Genomic DNA, 21,750 nt, shown 5'->3' with positions numbered 1-21,750 from the left:
AAAATGAAAATTAATACATAGTTTCCACCTATGGAGTACTACACTTCATATGGAAAGGTTAAAAAAAGCTTGAACTTAACTAAATTAAAATAAAAGAAACACACATTTGTATTTTTTCCTCTATTTGAGATACAGCAATGAGTCACTTTGGGAAAACTGATAATACATTAAAGGAACTATCACATAAAACTTTTTCTAAAATGGAGAAATTGGTTTGGATTCTTTCTTCCTTCTTTAATTTGGCTATCATTTAATGCTTTAAAAACTATTTACATGCATGAGTGGCACCTGTGGTTCAGTGAGTAGGACACTGGCCTTATATACAAGGGTGGTGGGTTCGAACCCGGCCCCAGCCAAACTGCAACAAAAAAATAGCCGGGTGTTATGGCAGGCACCTGCAGTCCCAGCTACCCAGGAGGCTGAAGCAAGAGAATCGCCTAAGCCCAAGAGCTGGAGGTTACTGTGAGCTGTGACGCCACCGCACTCTACCGAGGGTGACAAAATGAGACTGTGTCTCTAAAAAAAAAAAAAAAACTATTTACATGCCAAGGAACTATTTTATACATATGTACTTTATATACACACATATACAGCCACAGACGCAGAAATTCCCATCACAATTCAAATTTAATTTGCATTTCATAATAATCTATCTTTAAGCTATCAACTTGGCAGGAATTAGTAGGTAAGAATGAAAAGACTGGTAATGTTAAAAAGCCAGAGCTTTTTTAGAATTTTCTTGAAAGCAAATAAATTTCTACTTTTAGGGGGCAAATAACAATATGAATTGCCAGTGATTATTACTCTTTCCTAAGAGAGGAAAGAATAAAAAGCTAATCAGAATGTCAAATCTATAACTCACATAACATCATCAGATGATTTATCTGAACTCTTATCACACTAGTGTCATTTTATGAGGTGGGGCATAGGAAAAACTATAGCACCAAAAAATGCAGAACTTAGACTATATTAAACTATAAAGACAACACCACCAAAGAGAAAGCAGTTACACATTAATGACAAACATATAGTGTTTATATAGTTAACTATAGTGTTTACATAGTTAACAAAAATTTTCACATCCATTATCTCATTTGAAGATCACTTATCTTCACAGAAACTCTGAGGAAAGCAAAGTAAGTGTACCGTTCATGTTAAAGAAATTATGTACCTAAAACATTTAGAATATAAGGATTCAACAATTGTTGGTCATCATTGTCTATAACAAACAGAGGTTCAGAGATCATGATGGTTTACCACTGATAGGAAAAGTAAAAAACCATTTAAGAAACATGAGACCAATGGCAAAGATAGAACAGATTCAAATCAAGTTAAAAAAAAAAAAGTCCCAAGGGAAGTGGTCATGAGGAAGACTAGACTGTAACTAGTCACAGGGTTAATTAATCACAAAGTTCCAACCTAGGACAAAAGACAAAAGAGCACACTTGGCATCTCATCTACCAGACACAACCTGGGCAGGCTCATCGCAAGCAAAATAGAATCACTAACAAGCCCCAGGTTCAGCAGCGAAAGGTATACATAGCCCTAATTTTGCTGGCTGAGAAATCTATTTCAAGACACTAAAATATCACCACATAAGTGTTTGCTTTTTTTTTTAATCTTCAAAACATGAAGGAAAGATAAGAAATTTATGTCCTAGAGCAGCAGTTGCCAACTTTTTTATAGAAACTGGTTTCATGGAGACAATTTTTCCATGGACTGGTGGGGGGGGGGGATCCAGATGATTCAAGAGCATTACATTTACTGTGTACTTTATTTCTGTTATTATTACATTACAATATATAATGAAAATAATTACATAACTCACCATAATGCAGAAGCAGTGGGAGCCCTGAAGTTGTTTCCCTGTTACTAGACAGTCCCATTCTGTATTTGCAGCCACTCCACAGCACTAGCATCACATATACTCAGAAAACGTAACACTTTCATTAAAGAGGTGAGTGTGTTTTGTTAAAAACTAATAAAAGTGTGGTGAAATAAAAAATACTGGCAATTGTAAAACATTTCTTTTGTGGGTTTTGTTTTTTTGTTTTGTTTTGTTTTGTTTGACACAGGCTAGCCTGCCTGCCGTGGCATCAGCCCAGCTCACAGCAACCTCAAACTCTGGGTTCAAGTGATCCTCTTGCCTCAGCCTCCCAAATAGCTGGGATTACAGTGCTTGCTACAATGTCCAGCTAGTTTTTTTCTATTTTTAATAGAGATAGGGTCTCACTCTTGCTCATGGTGATCTCAAACTCCTCATCTCTAGCCTACCTCACACTCTCAGAGTGCTAGGATTACAGACATGAGCCACCACGCCCAGCCTAGAGGCAGTTTCTTAGCATCCAAATACAAAATAAGAATCAAGAATCTTAAATACAGATTAAATCTATATACAGATCAAAAATCTTAGTGTGAAAACTTACTGCTGAACTAGTTTCAGTTTGGCAGAGACAAAGCTTACACAATAATTTAAAGGCAAGGTTGAAGAAGGATTTCCTTGATTTTGTTTTAAGTCAATAACTCAATTTTACTCAAAGTTCCAACATTCTTGCATATATTCAAAATAGTATATTTCTTATCATTGTTTACAATATTGTCCTTTTACATTATACTTTAGAAATTGAAAGAACCATAGACAGCCTTAATTAATCAATCACCAAGCTCTTAGAAACATTATATGAAAATTGTGTAGAACTTGCAACTCTCTTTATTGAACACCAAATAAAAATTCATGTTTGCAGTAAAATGTTAGTTACAACGTGTATGCAATACCACTATTTTTTTCTAAAGAGTTCATTTTTTTAAGTTACTACTAATGAAACGAAAGATTTACTGTAACAAGGCATATTCTGAAAGTGTAACAGTGATTGAGCATTTAATACAGAACTCATTGTCTAAAGACCAGTCATACATACTCAGATACCAAAACCTACTGACTTATTTAGCAAAAAATAAATAAATGATGTAGATTGATCAGCCCATTTCCTATATTGTTTTGCTTCAAAGCAAAAAGAGAATACCTATCAAGAGTGTGTCATCGGTGAACCAGTAACATTTCAAAATTACCTTCATTAAGCCCAATTCAAATATAGTTTATAATTAGAAATAAATATGCCAAGAGCTACTATGCACCTGTATAGTCACTCAACCTCAAACCTATAACCACACTAAGCAAAAATTTAATGTGTTTTGCAACTGAGTTCTCCTTTCCTAGACAAAACTCACCTGATGAATCTCTAAATCATTTCTGAGCATAAACCTCTTATTTCTAGCTGTGTACCAAACTTAAAAATAAATAATGGAAAAATACAAGGTGAAACTAATGGACAATTCTCCTAACTTGTACTGAAATTTAGGAAAATGATCGTTACTTCCCCTCTAAATCCAGTTTTAAGTTGTTACGTAAATACCAAGACCATATGCAATTTTCAAACTTCCTTCTGATAGAAGAATCCAACAGTTTAGATTAAAAAGGGGTGTCCCTGACAATTTATTGTACCCATAGGTTCAATACAACCTAACTACCTCTAGCAAAAATTATATCATACAAAGTTGAAGACCTGAAAACCACAATAACAATATCCACCTTAAGGTAAACTAGATGCATTTTCTGTGCACACAGTATATTAATTTTGACTACCATTAACACCACTATCCTTCTGGTTCTCTTCTCCACTACTTTGCCAGGAATGGGGGTATAACAGAAAGAATACAGGAAAGAAGCCTCTGAAGAGGGCTCTCCATCACCCACACCCAGCAAGAATGTGATCAATTACCTCAAGAGCAATACTAACAGAAGCAAAAACCCCTTCTGAAGCCCTGCTTCACTGGCCAATCTGAAAGAGCCTCTGTCTTGGACTCAGCTGCATCTAAAAGGATACAATAAGGCCTGGCTTCTTGAGGTCAAAATAAAGTTGGTAACACTCAAAAGAATTACATGAAGCCCACTTGAAACTTCATGGGGAAAAAGGGAAAGAGGGCCATCATGGATAAGTCTTGCCCCTAACTTTCAGATAAAATTCCTAAGGCCCTGTGCTCAACAACATGCTAAAGACTATGAAGAAATAGAGAAACAGAAAACATGATTCTGTCCCTGAATTTACAATATTAGCTTTAATTGTCAATTATAATTTAAATGATCCAACTTCACTACTTTCCCCTACATCAATATAGGGACATACAAAGATCCACCCAGCTTCCACCTCTAGCCAAGATGTGGTAACAGGGACTCGATTTACCTCCTGCCTCTGAAACTGAACAGAATGATAAAACATGTATAACATATGTATAACAATAGTTTTCAGACACCAAACATTAGACAAGAATTCCACAAGAGTATGGTAATCCCTGAGGAAATAAGCTAAGTCTTATGACTATCTAAAGAAAGTGTCCAGGTCAAAGCATAGGAAGGGAGGGCACTGACAGTCTAATTCAAGAGTCCAACAGTTTCTCGAAACTAAGGAGGCAAAATAGGGAGATCGGTAAAATCAAGGAGCTGAAGTTTGCTGGGCAGTATACTGAAGAGGATAGAGCCGGGAACAGAATGTTCAGCAGAGTGCCAATCAGTTTCTTTTTTGAAGAAACTAACAAAGGCCTAAAAAGAACCCACTCAAAAGGGGAAGATGGAACACTCAACCAGTGTTTCCATCAGCCAAAATGGAAAAGCCCTGTAATACAAAGGGCACTGGGTAGAGTACTCTGAAGGGAACTACAAAGGTATTGCCTTAGTAGTGGAGCAAAATTAGTCCTAGACTAAAAGCTATTCTGGCCCCATTGGAAAAACTTAAAAGTCTCAAAAGGATCAAATACTTTCTATAAAGGAGAAAAATGTGGGCCACAATGTAAAGAAAAGCAAATCAACTCAACACAGATGATAGAATTTGTAGACAAAGACATCAAAAAGAGTTATCATCAACATTCAACATGTTTAGGAAAACAGCATGTTCAAGCAAGAGCATGTTAAGGACAAAAGTGGAAGATAACTTTTTAAAGATCCAGACTGAACGTCTAGAAATGAGGGGGAAGAGGGAAGAAACTGCCTGAAATTAAAAAGAAAAAAATACACTGAATATAATTAAAAGTGGATTACACACTGCAGAAGAAAGGATCAGTGAATAAGAAGCATTAGCAGTAAAAACTATCTAAAATAATACATTTTTAAAAAGATTGGGAAAAATAAATAAAACATCACTGAACTGTGGGATAATTTCATGTGGTCATGAGTAATCTGAACTCCTGAAAGAGAAAATAAAGAGAGCAGAAAAACTATCTGAAGAAATAATGGCCAAAAACTTATAAATGTTAAAAACTAAATAAACCCACAGGCCAAGCAGCTCAACAAAGCCCCAAGCACAAGAAATATAATGGCAAGGGCCATTATAATCAGATTATTTAAAACCTGTTGAAAATTTTAAAAGCAGCTGGAAAGAGGAGAAGAGGCAGAGGAAAACATATCACACATAGGGGAACAAAGATATGAATGATGACAGCCCCTTTTAATCAGAAACAATGCAAGCTAGGATGGTAGAGCAGCGTCTTTAAAGTACAAAAAATAAAAAGTCAACTTACAATTCTATACCCAGTAAAGGTATCTTTCAAATCCTAAGGCAAATAAAGACTTTTTCAGGTATACAAAAGTGAAAAGAATTCATCAGTAGTGTATTTTTTAGTGTAAGAAAGAAATTCTTCAGGATGAAAAAAATGGTACCAGATGAAAATCTGTATCAACATAATGGGTAGAACAACAGTGGAAATAGTTAATATTTTAGTAAATACAGGCGCTTGATGGAGGCTGGGGGGTGTTTACTCTTCCAGCCCCGCCCCTGATTGATGTTACTAACAGAACAGAACAACTTTGCAGGAATTTGTTTCTGCCCCTGCTAAATTCCCGTGCAGAAGAGAAGCTGTTTTGAGTTCCCAGAGCCTGCACCTCAGGCCCTGTCTTTGCTCCTGCAGGTTTGTATTCGGTTACCTGTCAGTTCTAGCCTCCTGTCTTCCTTTGTCTATAGGCTGAGGATCCCCTGAGGGCCAGGTGCATCTTAGGCTCAGTAAAGCGGTCCTCTGGGTCAGCCTCACCCTGGGAACTTCCCAGCTCTGCGCATGCATTTCTAGTCCCCGTGCTCCACCCAGGCCAGTACCGCCTCAGGGAAACCCTTTACTCACGGGGCCTGTGTTTCAGTCCCAGATCTGTTCCGTGGTAGTTGCCACCTGAGTAGATGCCCGGCCTCCTCTGGTTGCCCAGGGAGACAGGAGGTATGGCTTCAGAATATCCGGGAGTGAGCCCTATTGTTGCCAAAAGACAGCTGCTGCTCTGCGCCTGGGGGCACCGCCACTCTGGTTTGGTTCCCTCTCAGCTGACCATCCTCTCCTTACTCCCGGGCCCCAGAGTCAGCACTGACCAGCTGCAGTTTAGGCCCTGTCCACACCCCTCGAGAAATCACCCAAGAATCTGGACTCCTGGGGGACAGGCCTCCAGACTTCTGAGTGAGAGTGGAGGGGATTGCTAGGAGCTCAGAGTTGTATTAGAGAATATATACAGTCTTATACAGTTTTATGCCTGGCAGGAGAACGCCGCTGCACCCTAGTAGGGGAGGTAGGTCCAGTTTTTAGAGGGTCTCTCCTGTAAGTGTAGCAGGAGGACCTTTGAACTCTGCTTGTTTGTGGGGCACTCTGAGCCATTCTCATGGGGGAGGGGACTCCTGTCCGCTTGGTGATGGATTTTGTACCTTTTGTTTGTATCCTTAAAAGGTCTCTGGCAACTGGATCGCAGGGGTCTGGTGACTACTCACATATGGCTTGCTCCAGTGCTCTGTGGAGTCAGGAGGACCCACCCAGCAAATAGATCAGTCTAGGAAGGTTGATGCCTCCTTCCCCACCTTGCACCTCTGTCACACCCAGTCACTGATAGTCCTGCAGGGCTTTGAGCCGGTTGCCTGTAGTGAACAGATACTCCAGGGGTTTGCACCTGCCTGAATCACAAGGAAATCTATTTCTGCTCAGCCAGGCCACTGCACTCTCCCTCTATCTAGCAGGGGGAGGTGAGGCCTGACAAGCCTACTGGGACCTGATCAAACTAAAAAGCTTCCAATGTACTCAGCCCTACTATGAAACTAATTTATGGCTTTCACATGAAAGCTATAACCCAGTTATAACCTAAGAATAGGGGGAAAGGAGAAAGGGACGGGAGGGAGGGGGGAGAGGGCAGAGGGAGGGTGATTGGTGGGATTACGCCTGCGGTGCATCTTACAAGGGTATATGTGAAACTTAGTAAATGTAGAATATAAATGTTTTAACACAATAACTAAGAAAATGCCAGGAAGGCTATGTTAACCAGTGTGATGAAAATGTGTCAAATGGTCTATAAAACCAGTGTATGGTGCCCCGTGATCACATTAATGTGCACGGCTATGATTTAATAATAATAAAAAAAAGTGGAAGGATGGAACTGCCATCAACTAAAATCAGAAAGGACAGAAATGAAATGAATTGGGTTTGGGTGGGGTGAGGTTGGAGACAGAGAGAGCAGATCTGTTCTGTACACAGTGAGTTGAAAAATCTACAAGTTACCTAAAGAAAACGTGAAGTGGGTAGCTGAATTAGATGAATTTAATGTTTAGGAAACAGGTCTGAACTAGAAACATATAACTGAAAGCTGTCAGAATATAAATCACCAGCTAGGAAGAACAGAGAAGAGTTCCAAAAACTGAGCCCTTGGATATTCTCATGTTAAGAAGCTGGGGAAGAAAAGAACCTCATAGAGGGGAAAGAGAAGTGACCAGAGAGGTGCAATGAAAACCAAAAGAGTGTGGTATCCTGAAAACCAAATAAAGAAAGTCTATCAAGAAAAAGGAAGTGAGTGATCAATCATGCCCAATACTGCTGATAGTACAAGTAAGAAGATGACTAAAACATGACCACAACGCTTAATGTAATTACAGACTCTGGCAATTAAGAGATGGTGAGAATAATTTGGGGGAGTTTTTCTCCAAAGGAAAACAGAAATATGGCACAGAGTTGGCTGGAAAACAAAGAATCAAAAGAAAGTATTATTTCATCTTTTAGATGGGAGAAAAAATAATATTTTCATATGCTAGTGAGACTAACCCAGTAGATGGGGAGAAATGATGTTTTAGGAGAATGAGGGAAAGCTTTTGGACCCACATCTTTAGTCAGGTGAAGGATAAAATCAGGTTTACAAGTGACCCAACAGGACTACTGACAGTTAACAGGCAGAAAGACAGAATACATAATTGCAGGTACAGTTAGTTGCATAGATAATTATAAATAATTAGGCTACACTGAACTATGATTATGAAGTTCATCTATAAGTACATTTTTGAAAAGTGGTCTTTGTGGAGAGTAGTCTTTGAATATTATTTCAATTTCACTAAATGTGAAAAAGGCTTAACAAAAAGGTGGACAGACAACCTGAAATTATCTTAATTGAGATCAACTTTTCAGGAGACCACCCTACAGCACTAGATATCCTATTTAAGATTCCTAAGTGAGGTACCAATTAGCAATTCTAGAATAACTGCATTCCTATTAACCCAAAGCCCTCTGAACAATAGTTACTGTGACATTTTCCAAGTGATTTCAGAAGTGGGGAAGTCTACTATTTTCCAGAACATTTTATGAGTATTAATGATGATTTCAGGCACTTGTAAAAACTACCAAACTCCAAAAATTAGTCTCTCAACCTTGGCCCTGGAATTAGTTCTTAAGTTTAATAGAGTATGACTAACATAATTCTCACCAAAAAAGATGACTACATAATCCATTCTGAATTACTTTCCTCGTGTTAAAGATTATACCCTAATGTGTTCATAAACTTATATAGTAGTAGTATAAGCATATGGTTTACAAATATTATTTAAAATGCTTAGACCCTATGGAAAGTAAAATTATCAAGGACATAATTCTAACATTTATGTAAAAACTATTCCATCAGTTAGCATTTAGCAACAAATGTGCTCTTGAGATTCAGAAAGAATTACTTTTTATAGACCACAAATTCTGACTTTAGTTTTGAGCTAAATAATTTTCATTTTGATTCCCTATCCTTTTCCAGTTCTCATTAAAAAACTAAGTATACTTTTCTCTTTTTTTGAGACAGTCTCACTGTTGCCCTTGGTAGAGTGTTGTGGCGTCACAGCTCACAGCAACCTCAAACTCTAGGGTTAAGCGATTCGCTTGCCTCAGCCTCCCAAGTAGATGGGACTACAGGCGCCCACCACAATGCCTAGCTACTTTTGTTGTTGTCACAGTTGTCACTGTTGTTTACCTGGCGCCGGCTGGGTTCAAACCCGCCAGCCTCAGTACATGTGGCCAGTACCGTAACCACTGTGCTAGAGGCGCCAAGCCTAAATATACATTTTAATAAAACTTCCCAAACTTTTTCATAACTAATGTACTTATCTCCCAAATTTGACTCTAAGGTTCAAGTTGTAATGTTATTAAAAACAGAATATACACTCCACTAAATATGAAACATCTACTACAAATCTGTGATTCTTACCATTAAAAAAATCACATACAATTTTGCAAATTTAATGAAAGTTATGCATATGATTTCAGAGAATCCACTGATACCCTGAAACCTACATATGGGTTCCTGAGGTTTAAAGAATGTCTCATTAGTGGAAAAGAATAGAGTCCAAAATTGATCCAACAACATATGAAAACTTAATATACAATTAATAGGACTGTTATAAAGTGGGGAAAAAATGGGTTATTTACTAATATTTGCCATTTGTGGCTATCCAGTAAGAGAAATTATGATAAATATCTATAAACATATGAATGGTTTAAAGAGCTAAATATAATAAACCACAAAACACTATAACAAAACATAAAGAATGGACACAATCTTGACCCAGTCTTCTCAAGCAAATATGTAAACTACTTGTCTACATTGAAGACGTGACTGTATATTTTAAAACTTCTGCATAAGCAAAACACCCCACCAAGTCAAGAGACAAACAACAGAGAAACAGATGCAAGACATATGACAGATAAAGGATCACTAATTCTAGATTAAAAAAAAAAAATCTAAAAATAAGTAAATCACCCAATAGAAAAACAGAGAAATGAAAAGGAACTAGCAAGTAAACAGGCAATAAACAAACGTAAACATGTGCAACCTAACTACAAATTAGAGAAATGTAAATTAACTTAACGTCATTTCATAGGCTTAAACTGGCAAAAATTAAAAGCTGATAGCTTCCAGTGCTTGTGAGTATGGACTGTAATCTTTTAACAGAAAAATTTGGGAGCCGGGCACAGTGGCTCATGCCTGTAATCTGAGCACTCTAGGAGGCCAAGGCTGGTGGATTGCTCCAGCTCACAAGGTTGAGATGAGCCTGAGCAAAAAGTGAGACTACTGGCAGCGCCTGTAGCTCAGTGGGCAGGGCGCCAGCCACATCCACCCAGGCTGGCAGGTTCAAACCTGGCCTGGGCCAGCTAAACAACAATGGCAACTACAACAACAAAAAACTACAAACTGGAGTGCCAGCAAATATCTCAACAGCAACCCCAGACTTGTGAAGACCATAAAGCAATATTTGAAAAAAAAAAGGCAAGACTTCATCTCTACTAAAAAAAAAAAAAAAAAAAAAAAATGCAAAAACTGAGGCAACAGGATCTTTTGAGCCCCAGAGTTGGAGGTTGCTGTGAGCAGTGATGCCGCAACACTCTACCCAGGGAAACACCTTGAGACTCTGTCTCAAAACAAACAAAAAACAGAAAAATTTTGGAAAGGAACAGATTTTAAAATCTGTTAAATTATAATACATGTATATCCTTTATTACAATTCCATATATAATTTACTGTAATAAAGAAGTGACATTAACACATAATAATGTGTTAAATAGATATATAAGGATGTTTCTTATAACACTGTTTATAATACCAAGAAAAGAAACAGTAAAATAAATAAATAAGCAAACAGGAGAGGTGAGGAAACAATCTAATGTCCCTTATGAACACAATGCCTTAATAATTCATAATACGGGCGGCACCTGTGGCTCAGTCGGTAAGGCGCCGGCCCCATATACCGAGGGTGGTGGGTTCAAACCCGGCCCCGGCCAAACTGCAACCAAAAAATAGCCGGGCGTTGTGGCGGGCGCCTTAGTCCCAGCTACTCGGGAGGCTGAGGCAAGAGAATTGCTTAAGTCCAGGAGTTGGAGGTTGCTGTGAGCTGTGTGAGGCCACGGCACTCTACCGAGGGCCATAAAGTGAGACTCTGTCTCTACAAAAAAAAATAATAATAATAATTTATAATACATGCATATTGTGGAACATTATACCGCTATTATTTAGAATAAGTAAAATGTGTATGTACTGACTTAGAAAGATATCCATGATATGCAATGAATAAAAAAACAAACTGCAAAGCAACATGCATGCCATGATCCTGTAATTGTTAAACAAGAAAGATAAAAGAAAACTGTATTATGCAGTATTAGGTGTTTTGTATTTTTAAACTCCTATTTAGATACTGAATTTTAGAGTATGACTAATGAACACTTTGGTTCTGAATATATCTGTAACTCTATTAGATGTCTCTCAAAATACTGTACTCTCAAAGTGCACTAATGGTATTATCAGACAATATATTCCTTTGGAATCTTCTACAATGGAAAGGATGATAAAAAATCATGTTAAAGGGAAAAATATTTAACAGTTTTTTATGCCAAAATAAAAATGGTTTTCAATGTTGGGATTTTACACTTATAGGAAACAATCATATTTTCTTCCTATAATGGCAATTAGTTATCTATTTAGTTGGGTAATATAATTATGCTCATTATATAAATATAAACAAAGGGAAGACATTACAACCCAATTTCTGTGTCAGAAATTGAATTTTCTCAGACTGATATTCATTCTTACCAATAAATGCAATTAAACATTGATATTACAATTTAAAAATTCTACTCAAACTTCTAAATCTTAGTGTAATGTCAATATAAAGTCTCAAGCAGCCTGATATAATTAAAGGGGCATGTGATTTGTAATCAAGTATGGGTTCCAATCCTGGCTTGCCACTCATTAGTGGTATGGTCTTGAGCAAGCTATAACCTCTGAGCCTGTTTCTGCATCTGCAAAAAATAGTTCTCTATGGTATTTTTCAAAGATTAAATAAAGAGCATCACAGATGAAAAGTGGCTAATATAGAATCTGGCTGTCAAAATAAGCTTTCTGCCTGGAACAGCGGTGCACATTGTAGTCCCAGCTCCTCAGGACTGATGGAGGCCCCAAGTTTGAGACCTGTCTGGGCAATATAGGGAGACACCACCTCCAAAAAGATAAAAATTAGCCAACATGGTGGTGGCACATCGGTAGTCCCAGAAAAGGAAAGACTGTTTGCACCCAGAAGCTTGAGGTCAGCCTGAACAACAAAGTGAGACCGTGCCTCATAAATAAGACTTCTTTCTTTCTCTTTTTTTTTTCTTTTCTCCTAGAGACAGTCTCACTTTGTTGCCCTTGGCAGAGTGCTGTGACGTCACAGCTCACAGCAACCTCCAGCTCTTGGGCTTAGGCAATCAGCCTCCAGAGTAGCTGGGACTACAGGCGCCCACCATAACTGCCCAGCTATTTTTTGTTGTTGTTGCAGTTTGGCAGGGGCCGGGTTCGAACCCGCAACCCTCGGTATATGGGGCCGGGGCCCTACTCACTGAGCTACAGGCACCCCCCTTCTACCTTTCTTTTCTAAGGGAACAGACTAATGCATTTTATAAGAATTTTTTTTTTTTTTTTTTTTTGAGACTGGGTCTCACTCTGTTGCCTAGGCTGTAGTGTAATGGTTCATCATAGTTCATTGTAGCCTCAAACTCAGGGCTCAAACAACCTGCCTGCCTCAGCCTCCCAACTAGCAGGGACTACAGCTGTGCAATGCCTGGTTAATCTTTCTGTTTTGTTGTTGTTGTTGTTTGGGGGGTGGGGGGGAGTTCCTTGCTATGTTGCTCAGCCTGGTCCCAAATTCCTAATCTCAAGCACTCCTTCTCCCTCTGCCTACCTTAGTGCTAGGATTACAGGCAAGAGCCACCACACCTGGCCCTTGTAAGACTTAAAAAAAAAATGCTGATGTAAACATAAGTTTCTACTTATTTGTCTTGTTTTTGCAAAATACGTCAAGTGTTTTGTATTTGAGGCTCTTTCTTGAATCCATTTGAGAATTGTTTATTTTGATGCATATTTACTACTGCTCGGGGGATTTATTATTTATTTATTTATTTATTATTATTATTTCTGAAGGAAATTTTCTTTCTTGTAAAAAGAAGAAAAACACAGGAAAGCATGCTATGTTCTACCTGTGGCATTCTACATCTTCAGATAACTTTCTTTTTAAAATTATTCAGGTTGTGTCCATGGAAATCATTTTCAAGAATCATGGGAAACAATATTAGGCAAGGAGGAAAATCAAAAATTTGGGTCATTTTAAACCATTGTAATGCATCTAAGAAATCAACTCCAGAGAATTCCAAAGAGCAATACTATAAAATACAAATTTTATTTTAACATAACTTTCAACTTCCTTTAAGAGGAGTCACTTTTTCTATAATGCAGGATCATTAAGCCAAAATGTGACCCTGAATGCTGCTACATAGATCTAAATGAAAAGACAAACCATACTCGCTAACCATCAATATTGAAAGAGAACATTTTTTCTACCATAGAAGACACATATTAATAAAACCATGGTAAATAAATTGGATAGCTCTTCAAATTTTATCTCGGAGTTGAAGACTTTAGCTCTACAAGGTATCTTTATTTATCAACTTCAGTTGCATTCAGATTTATTTGATGCTCTTTGATACACCACCCCCTGAAATGTCAAGGCTTTTTGCAAAGTCTATCAAAATAGTCAGCTACTATATGTAATACTACAATTCTTTCCTGGTACATTTTTCCTAAAAATTAATCATCATTCTCACTGAAGCATCTAGCTGTTGTAAATTATACTGCTGAAGGTATTTTCTTTTCTTTTTTTTTTTTTTTTTGCTTGCTTGCTTCTCAAAAGGCATTTAAAGTGATGCTAAGGTGAAAGTGGATACAACAAAGACACTTCGTATTACTTTTCCATATTCAAATTACAGCCTCATGAGCTGATTAAGTGCCATGTACATTTTTAAATCAAAAACTTAACCACTGCCAATTCTTTTAATACCCCCTTCCACCCTGAGCTCTTCCAAACGCCAAAGTTCCCAACTAATCCGAAAGTACTTAATATCTGTGCTTTTTTCTAGTCTTTCACAACTTCACACTATTTGTACTTCGGACCCTTTCACCCATTAAAGCATGTCAATTCTTTAACGTACTTAACCATATGATTAACTTTCCACATCGCTATAGTTTTCCTTTGACAAACGTAGCCCTCACTGTAACTCCCCTTCAACGTTCCCCCCTCTATTAAATTCACTACATCAACACTGCTGCGAAGGAGCGCATAAATACATCTTTATTCGGAAGCCCAAATTAATCAGTTTAACGCCACCAGAAGAATTTAAATCCCAGATGCCTCGTTTCCGTACTCCGTGGAAGCTTTTTACTTGCCTTCCTGTCCTGCCGGGTCAGCTTACCTGGACTGTCAGTTGTAAGGTCCCTTGCTGCCCCCAGCACAAGAGCGCAACTCACCACAGTACCTTTCTTTTTACTCCCTATCATTGCCGGCGGCTTTCCCTTCCATTTCTGAGCATCTCTCCTCTCGCAAGCCCCTCCAACCCCTGCCAAAGAACCAGTACCCAGGTCCATATCTCAAATTAGAATACCCCTCGCCTGACATCGCCTGGGCTTTCCTTACGACTTTTAGGGAACGCACGAGGCTGAGTGCTTCCATATCCTCCGGCTCCCGCTCCCCACTGACTTCGGTCTTCCCCAGCTCTTTCCCCGCGGAATGCCTACTCCGGGGCAACCCTGGGGCTCGGGGAAGCCCAACCTCTGATCCGTGACCTCGCAAGACCAGCACGCCACACAAGCCCAATTCGCCCCATTCCCTCTTCTCCGGGTTTGTGCTCTCCTGCCCCTCGGTCCCAACTCTTCGCCACCTCTCTCAGCCCCTAACCCAGACCCCAGGTTAGACGAACGCCCACTTGCTCCGGCTGCAGTGCGTCCCTGGCCCGGCCCCTTCCACACCACTCAGCCCCGCGCAGTTCGGCTCCTCACCTAGTTTCGACCGGGACTCCTCCAGGTTCTGGATCTGGTTTTCCAAGAAGAGCATCGCCACGGCGAAGGCCACCACCGCCAGCAGCTGCAACTTGGGCGGCATCATAATCCTGAGGAGCCCCATGAAACCCGCTGCTCGGGATCAAGACATACCGCGGGGGGCGGGGAGCGGGGCCCCGGAGGCGAGAGAGACGCCGGGAGGAGCCCACCGAGCCCGGAGAGAGGCAAGGAAAGAGCGCGCGACGGCGAGAGAACCACCGCAGCGACCCCCCTTCTCGCCTCTCTGGTCCCCCGCCCCCAGGCGCTAACACCAACGCCGCCGGTGCCCTCCTCTCCTCAGCCGAATCTAGGGCTGCCCCCTCCAAAAGCCCGCGCAGCAAACAGCGCGAAGCGGCTGCCGGGCTTTCACCTCCCTCTACTGCCTCAGTTCCCGACCCCCGCGCCCGACAGCCTGCCGGCCTCCCTCTCTTCCTTCCTTCCCTCCCTCCTTAGCTCGCGGCCGCGCGCTTCTCCACCAGCGCTGCGGCTGCGGCTGCGCCGCCCTCAGCCCCGCCCCCACCCATCCCCCTCCGCCACCACGCGCACGCATCCACGTACGCTGCTCGGCAACCAGAGGCTCCTCCCCCATCTCCCTGTTCGACGGTGCTTATTGGCCCTAAGACTCCTGCTCTTCGCTCTCAGTTCGGTTTACGGTTGGTTTCCTCTGCCACAGGACTCTACAAAGCCGGCAGTCGATTGGGTAAACTTGGTGAAGAAGGCAGGGCAGAAATTGGCGGAGACGGAGCTCCCCGGCTGCTTGACGAAGTGTCGTGAATGAAAGAAAGGCGCCCTGAATAGCAAAGAAGTGGGGGCTTAGGAAAATGCCTGATTTGGGTAACCAAAAGCACTCAGCGACTGTCTTTATTTATGATCACCTTTAAGCTTTAATATGCCTTTAGTTTATACCCGTCTCTGCAAAACAAGAGATTTAATGGCAGCGGCCTTTAGAGGCCTGTTTTGGATCAGGCTCTGGAGTGGACGCCCCTAGCTGAGGGGTCCTCTGGGCAGCCAGAGACCTACAGAAGATGGGAACCATGGCTGTTGGGAAAGGCCCTTGGCTTGTTCCTGCGTTTGGGCTGCGGCTGCTGTTGGCGACTGCGCTTCAAGCGGTGAGTGTAGATAACCTCCGCTGCTGCCCCAGGACAAGTAGGAGGATGGCAGCTGAGGAAAACGGAACGTTTGGTCCTGTTTGGGAGCCACATTTGAAAAGGGTGGGAAGACTGGGCTTCCTTAGGGACTACTGTTGCTGGAATGCAACGTGGCTTCAATATCTGAGTTGATGCTTCTCCTTCCCCGCCTTGGGTTTCTAACAGAAGGCTTTTCCACACTTTAGATTGTTCTTGGGCACTCAGCTCCAGCTAAGAACAATGAGTAAATGACAGTTAGGGCGGGGCAGTAAAGCTTGGCAAAGAGTGAAAGTGTTTTATACACGGGCGGAAATGCAAAGCACTACCGTTTCTGAAGACAAGACTTCCAAATCTTAGAGGAAAATCCTCTGATGTTTGGTCCAGGTGAACAATTCCTGTTTACATCTCTCTCTTTTTTTCTACTTCACTGTTAGCCTCTTACCTCTACTTCTCTGGCATTTACTTACCGCTGTGTGCACGTCAGTGCCATTTGCGATTTTAAACATTGTTGTATTCCAAACCATAATTTATTTTTGGAATTGATTTTTAAATACTAAAAACTGGTCAGTGTTTGTGTGTGTGTATTTTGAGACAGAGTCTCAAGCTGTCGCTCTGGGTAGAGTGCTGCGGAGCTCACAGCAACCTCAAACTCTTGGGCTAAGCGATTCTCTTGCCGCAGCCTCCCAAGTAGCTGGGACTACAGGCACCCGCCACAACGCCCGGCTATCTTTTTGTTGTTGTTGCAGTTAGTTGTCATTGTTGTTTTAGCTGGCCCAAGCCAGGTTCGAACCCGCCAGCCTCGGTGTATGTGGCCAGCGCCCTACACACTGAGCTACCGTCATTGCTTTTTTAATTTCGTTTTTTCTTTTCTCCCATTAGCAGAGTAGACGGGTTCTTAATCCTTGAATGGGAAAAGCCTAAATTTGACATTTTTCTATTCATTTACAAAGCAGCTTTTTTGGCCAACTCCTCAGAAGAAGTTTGCAATCCATGTTTTCTTGTATGAATAATAGAATTTTAGGCACCGTGTTGGGACCTTCTTCAGGTTATTCTCTACCGGGCCTGTTGAAAAGTTTTGTCCTAGGGGAACTGGTTTAATAAATGTATCCAAGATCGGGGGAGGGTGTAGGAAATACAAGGCAAGCCCCTGTAAACACTCGATTTCATCAATGAGTTAGAAAGCATCCTGCCTGTTTGCTTTTGCTACCTTAAATAGACACTTTACTTCTCTAACATTTCAGTACTCTGTCCCACATTTGATGCCTTAGATATTACTGGAACACTCTTCTCTAAACTTTCTACTCCTTAAGTAACTTTTTTGCACATCTTAGGTCATATGAGTTCACCAACACCACTATGGAAGGGTAAATAGCATTTCAGCTTGTCTTCTGATCTGCCTATCTTTTTGATCTTCAGTTGTCTGTGATTGTTAAACCATCTCAAAAATTAAAACAACAGTAATTTATCGGAATTCTGTGGGTTAGTAGGGCAGTCCTCTGTTGATTTCCTCAGGTCTCATCATGCATTATGTTGAGCTAGTAGGTCAACTAAACCCGTGGTTCTCAACCTTCTTAATGCAGCAACCCTCTAATGCAGTTCCTGTGGGTACCGCTGCACTAAACTGAAAGGGGCACCACCATTTATAATTGGTGCTGTTAGCTGGGGGCGACTTGGTGGTTCTTCAGGTGACCTCTCATCCTCTAATAGCCTAGGCCAACTTCTTTTCATAGAAGTCTCAGGGCAAAACTCCAAAAGAACAAAGGCCACAGGCCTCCTAAGGCTTTGCCTTGGAAATTATATATATCACTTCTACCAAGTATTTATCAAAGCAAGTCACAAGACCAATCTACATTTCAGTAATGAGGAAAGAGAGTCCATCTCTACGTGGAAAGAGTGACAGATCATATTACAAAGAAGTACACATACCAGTATTTATACCACAGCAACCATCCATAGAATTTAAGCCAGAAACTTGGATGTCATTTTTAACTCTTTCCTTTCCTCACATATCTCACATCCAGGCAGTTACTAAATCTTACTACTTTTGCTTCAGATCCTCCACTTACTGTTAGTCCTTTGTTCAGACATATCATTCTCCTTAGTAATAACAGCCTAAGGCTCAGGTGCCTGTAGCACAGTGGTTATGGCGCCAGCCAGCTAAACAACTGCAACAAAAAAATGGCCAGGCGTTGTGTCGGACGCCTGTTGTCGCAGCTACTTGGGAGGCTGAGTCAGGAGAATTGCTTTAGCCTGAGAGTTAGAGGTTGCTGTGAGCTGTGATGTGATGGCCCTCTACCCAGGACAACATACTGAGACTCTGTCTAAAAAAAAAAAAAGAGAGAGAGCAGCTCCTATGGCTCAGTGAGTAGGGCGCTGGCCCCATATACTGAGGGTGGTGGTTTCAAACACAGCCCTGGCCAACATGCAACAAAAAAATAGCCAGGCATTGTGGCAAGTGCCTGTACTCCCAGCTACTGGGGAGGCTGAGGCAAGAGAACCGCCTAAATCCAGGAGTTGGAGGTTTCTGTGAGCTGTGATGCCATGGCATTCTACTGACGTTAATAAAGTGAGACTCTGTCTCTAAAAAAAAAAAAAAAAAAAGAAATAACAGCCTTGTAGTTCACCCTTTGAATTGTTTCTGTCTATATTCAGAATCTAAATGGTTAGCTTTGCTGGCTTCCCAATGACCTAAGCCAGAAATTAGCCATTTTAAATAATTTTTCCTTGGGGCGGTGCCTGTGGCAGGTTCAAACCAGGCCTCAGCCAAACTGCAACCAAAAAAAAAAAAAAAAAAAAATTGATTAAAAATAAATAAATAAATAAAATTTTTCTTTTATTCTCTGAATTTAGTCAGTCGTTTAACCCTTAAACTCTATAAGCCAGTCCGTTTAACTCTATTTCTACAGTTAGCACTTAAATTCAGGGCACTGTCTTTGCTTGCCTAGAATTACCACAACAGCTTTCTTAACTGGTATCCCCATTTTCTTCTTTTTTAATCCAATCTCTGTGGTATATCCAGAATGATTTTTCTAAAACTTAAATCTTTCATGATGAAAAATCTTTGGTGGCCTCTTGTTGCCTTTAAAGTGAGGTCGTCCTCCTTACCATTCCTTAACAAGGCACTACGTTGTCCAGGCTTATTTCCAACATTGTGAGAGACCAAAAGGTAGAGGTAGAGAATTGGCATCACTTCTTTTAGTATGTTTCACATAATACGTTCTCATTCAGCAGGTCTTTGAACATGGTTCAGAATTAGCTCATCAGTGATCCCAAGTGGAGGTATGTGAGAGTTATGGGGGCAGGGGAAGTTAAAATAAAATACACATGCTTGGACTTTGCCTTAAATATGATTTAAAAATGTCCTAGTTAACTGTACAAGTTTCACCAGTAAGTACAGACTAAAACCATTTGAGGACAGGAATCAACTTACTTATTCTTTTTTTTTTTTAGAGACACAGTTTCACTTTATCACCCTCGGTAGAGTGCCATGGCATCACAGCTCACAGCAACCTCCAACTCCAGGCTTAAGCAATTCTCTTGCCTCAGCCTCCCAAGTAGCTGGGACTACAGGCGCCCGCCACAACGTCCAGCTATTTTTTTTTGTTGCAGTTTGGCTGGGGCTGGGTTTGAACCTACCACCCTCGGTATATGGGGCCGGTGCCCTACTCACTGAGCCATAGGCGCCGCCCAACTTACTCATTCTTTTTTGAGTGATTCCCCACAAGATAGGTCATGCTAACTTATACACAGTAAGCCATCAAGTAAAACTGCTAGGTGATCAGCCACGGCCACTGCATCCTACTCAAATGTTCCCACAGCCATCATGCACAGACCCGTTTTAACTTCTAATAACTGCACTCTAAGGCAAATTAATTTACTCTTGATTTTAGTTTCTTTAGTTCCTTCTTGTTTAATGTACAAAGCTTAACCCACAGCCCCCTTCCAGACTGCAAAGTCAGAAGTGATTTCACTCTTACCTATTCTGTCATACTTTATACTGTATTACACTGATCCACACGGTCTTAACCAATCACAGCTATGTTTGAGTGTGTGTACATATGTGTGTATGCATGTATATGTCCATGCCTGTCCTTCTACTCCTCCTGCCCCTGTGCCAATTAGAATGAAGCCAAAGGTTATTCCCCAGGAACCATTTTTCTTTCATATTTGTTTTAGTTGCGCCTCATACGTATTTGTTCATTTAAATCCCTCTGAGGTATAAATGACCTCCTCCAAGTTCATTTGTGTTGCTCCAAGCCTTTGGAGTCATCAGGATAACTGCAGTTTGTGTAGAGCAATATAGGGCGCTGGCCACATATGCCGAAGCTGGTGGGTTCGATCTCGGCCTGAGCCTGCCAGACAACAGTGACAACTGCAACCAAAAAATAGCCAGGCGTTGTGGCTGGTGCCTGTAGTCCCAGCTACTCTGGAGGCTGAGGCAAGAGAATCATTTATGCTCAAGAGTTTGAGGTTGCTGTGAGCTGTGATGCCACGGTACTCTACCCAGGTGACAGCTTAAGACTCTGTCTCTAAAAAAAAAACAAGCAAGAGAAACGTTGAAAATGAAAGGAGTGTGGAGAATTGTTGGAAAAACAATAAGAAGTTAGAAGAACTCTTGAATTTCACAGTTAGTCAAAGGAAATTAAAGACCAGATGGAATAAGTAGTTGGCAGTAGTGAAAATTAGCCAAATGTTTGGAACCTAACATGTGAATAAAAAGGGGATGAGGGAACAACTTCTTCACACCTTGAGATTGAGGTGCTGCTGTGGCTCATATTTTTTTAATTCACACTTCTGACTCCTTAGACTAGACAAGTTCAGTTTTTATCATTGTCTATGCCTCTGAATAGCTATAATTTCAAGCTAATGGCTATGCACAGTTATTAGCATTTCAATGAGGTGGCAACTGGGAGGATATAAAGTGATTTAATCTGAAAATACATTCTGAGTATGCTTAAACATTAGAAAAGTAATGCTTTAGCGTAAGGGAGCTGTTTACAAACGGTCCCCAGGGTAAGTGATATTTGATCCTTCATTCAAATCATGTGTATTTCCTCATTCAGAAAAGTACTGTACTGGGAAGCAGTAGTGATACTGTCATTGATTCTGAGATACCCTCCCCAGCCCCATTTCTTCACATGTTGACATCTCACTGAGTGTGTGGACGGGTCACACAATTTTAATTGTCAGAATTTTTCTTATTCTTGGACGTACACATAATAATGGTTTTTCCTGGATTCTGTGTAATATGGTAAGTCAATAATAATAGTCAATAGTTAGGGGTTTTGAGGGCAGGCCAGGATTAAAAATCTTAATGCTGCCACCTATTTGCTGTGTGATCTTCGACAAATTACAGTAGTTCCTATTACATAAGAGTAGATAATGTAAACTGTTTAGCAAAATATGTGGTGCTTT

The 21,750-nt window shown here is 40.7% G+C and overlaps 2 protein-coding genes across 3 annotated transcripts in view; one reads left to right on the top strand and one right to left on the bottom strand.

Annotated features, from left to right (window-relative positions):
* HS2ST1 (heparan sulfate 2-O-sulfotransferase 1) overlaps positions 1-15,699 on the bottom strand; it is a 198,832-nt gene extending 183,133 nt beyond the window's left edge. The window contains exon 1 of one of the 2 annotated variants that reach the window (XM_053591901.1): positions 15,170-15,699. In XM_053591901.1, the coding sequence (XP_053447876.1) occupies positions 15,170-15,293 (124 nt within the window). In that variant the 5' untranslated portion in view covers positions 15,294-15,699. The remainder of the gene's footprint in view (positions 1-15,169) is intronic. The other variant, XM_053591902.1, reaches the window with a different exon arrangement.
* Positions 15,700-15,981: 282 nt separating this feature from the next.
* SELENOF (selenoprotein F) overlaps positions 15,982-21,750 on the top strand; it is a 31,366-nt gene continuing 25,597 nt past the window's right edge. Inside the window, exon 1 of the mRNA XM_053591053.1 lies at positions 15,982-16,317. Coding sequence (XP_053447028.1) covers positions 16,234-16,317 — 84 coding nt within the window. The 5' untranslated portion in view covers positions 15,982-16,233. The remainder of the gene's footprint in view (positions 16,318-21,750) is intronic.

The sequence above is a fragment of the Nycticebus coucang genome, chromosome 5 (assembly GCF_027406575.1).
Source record: "Nycticebus coucang isolate mNycCou1 chromosome 5, mNycCou1.pri, whole genome shotgun sequence".
Taxonomy (NCBI): Eukaryota; Metazoa; Chordata; class Mammalia; order Primates; family Lorisidae; genus Nycticebus; species Nycticebus coucang.
Note: the sequence above shows the minus strand (reverse complement) of the source record. Positions and strands in the feature narration are given on the sequence as shown.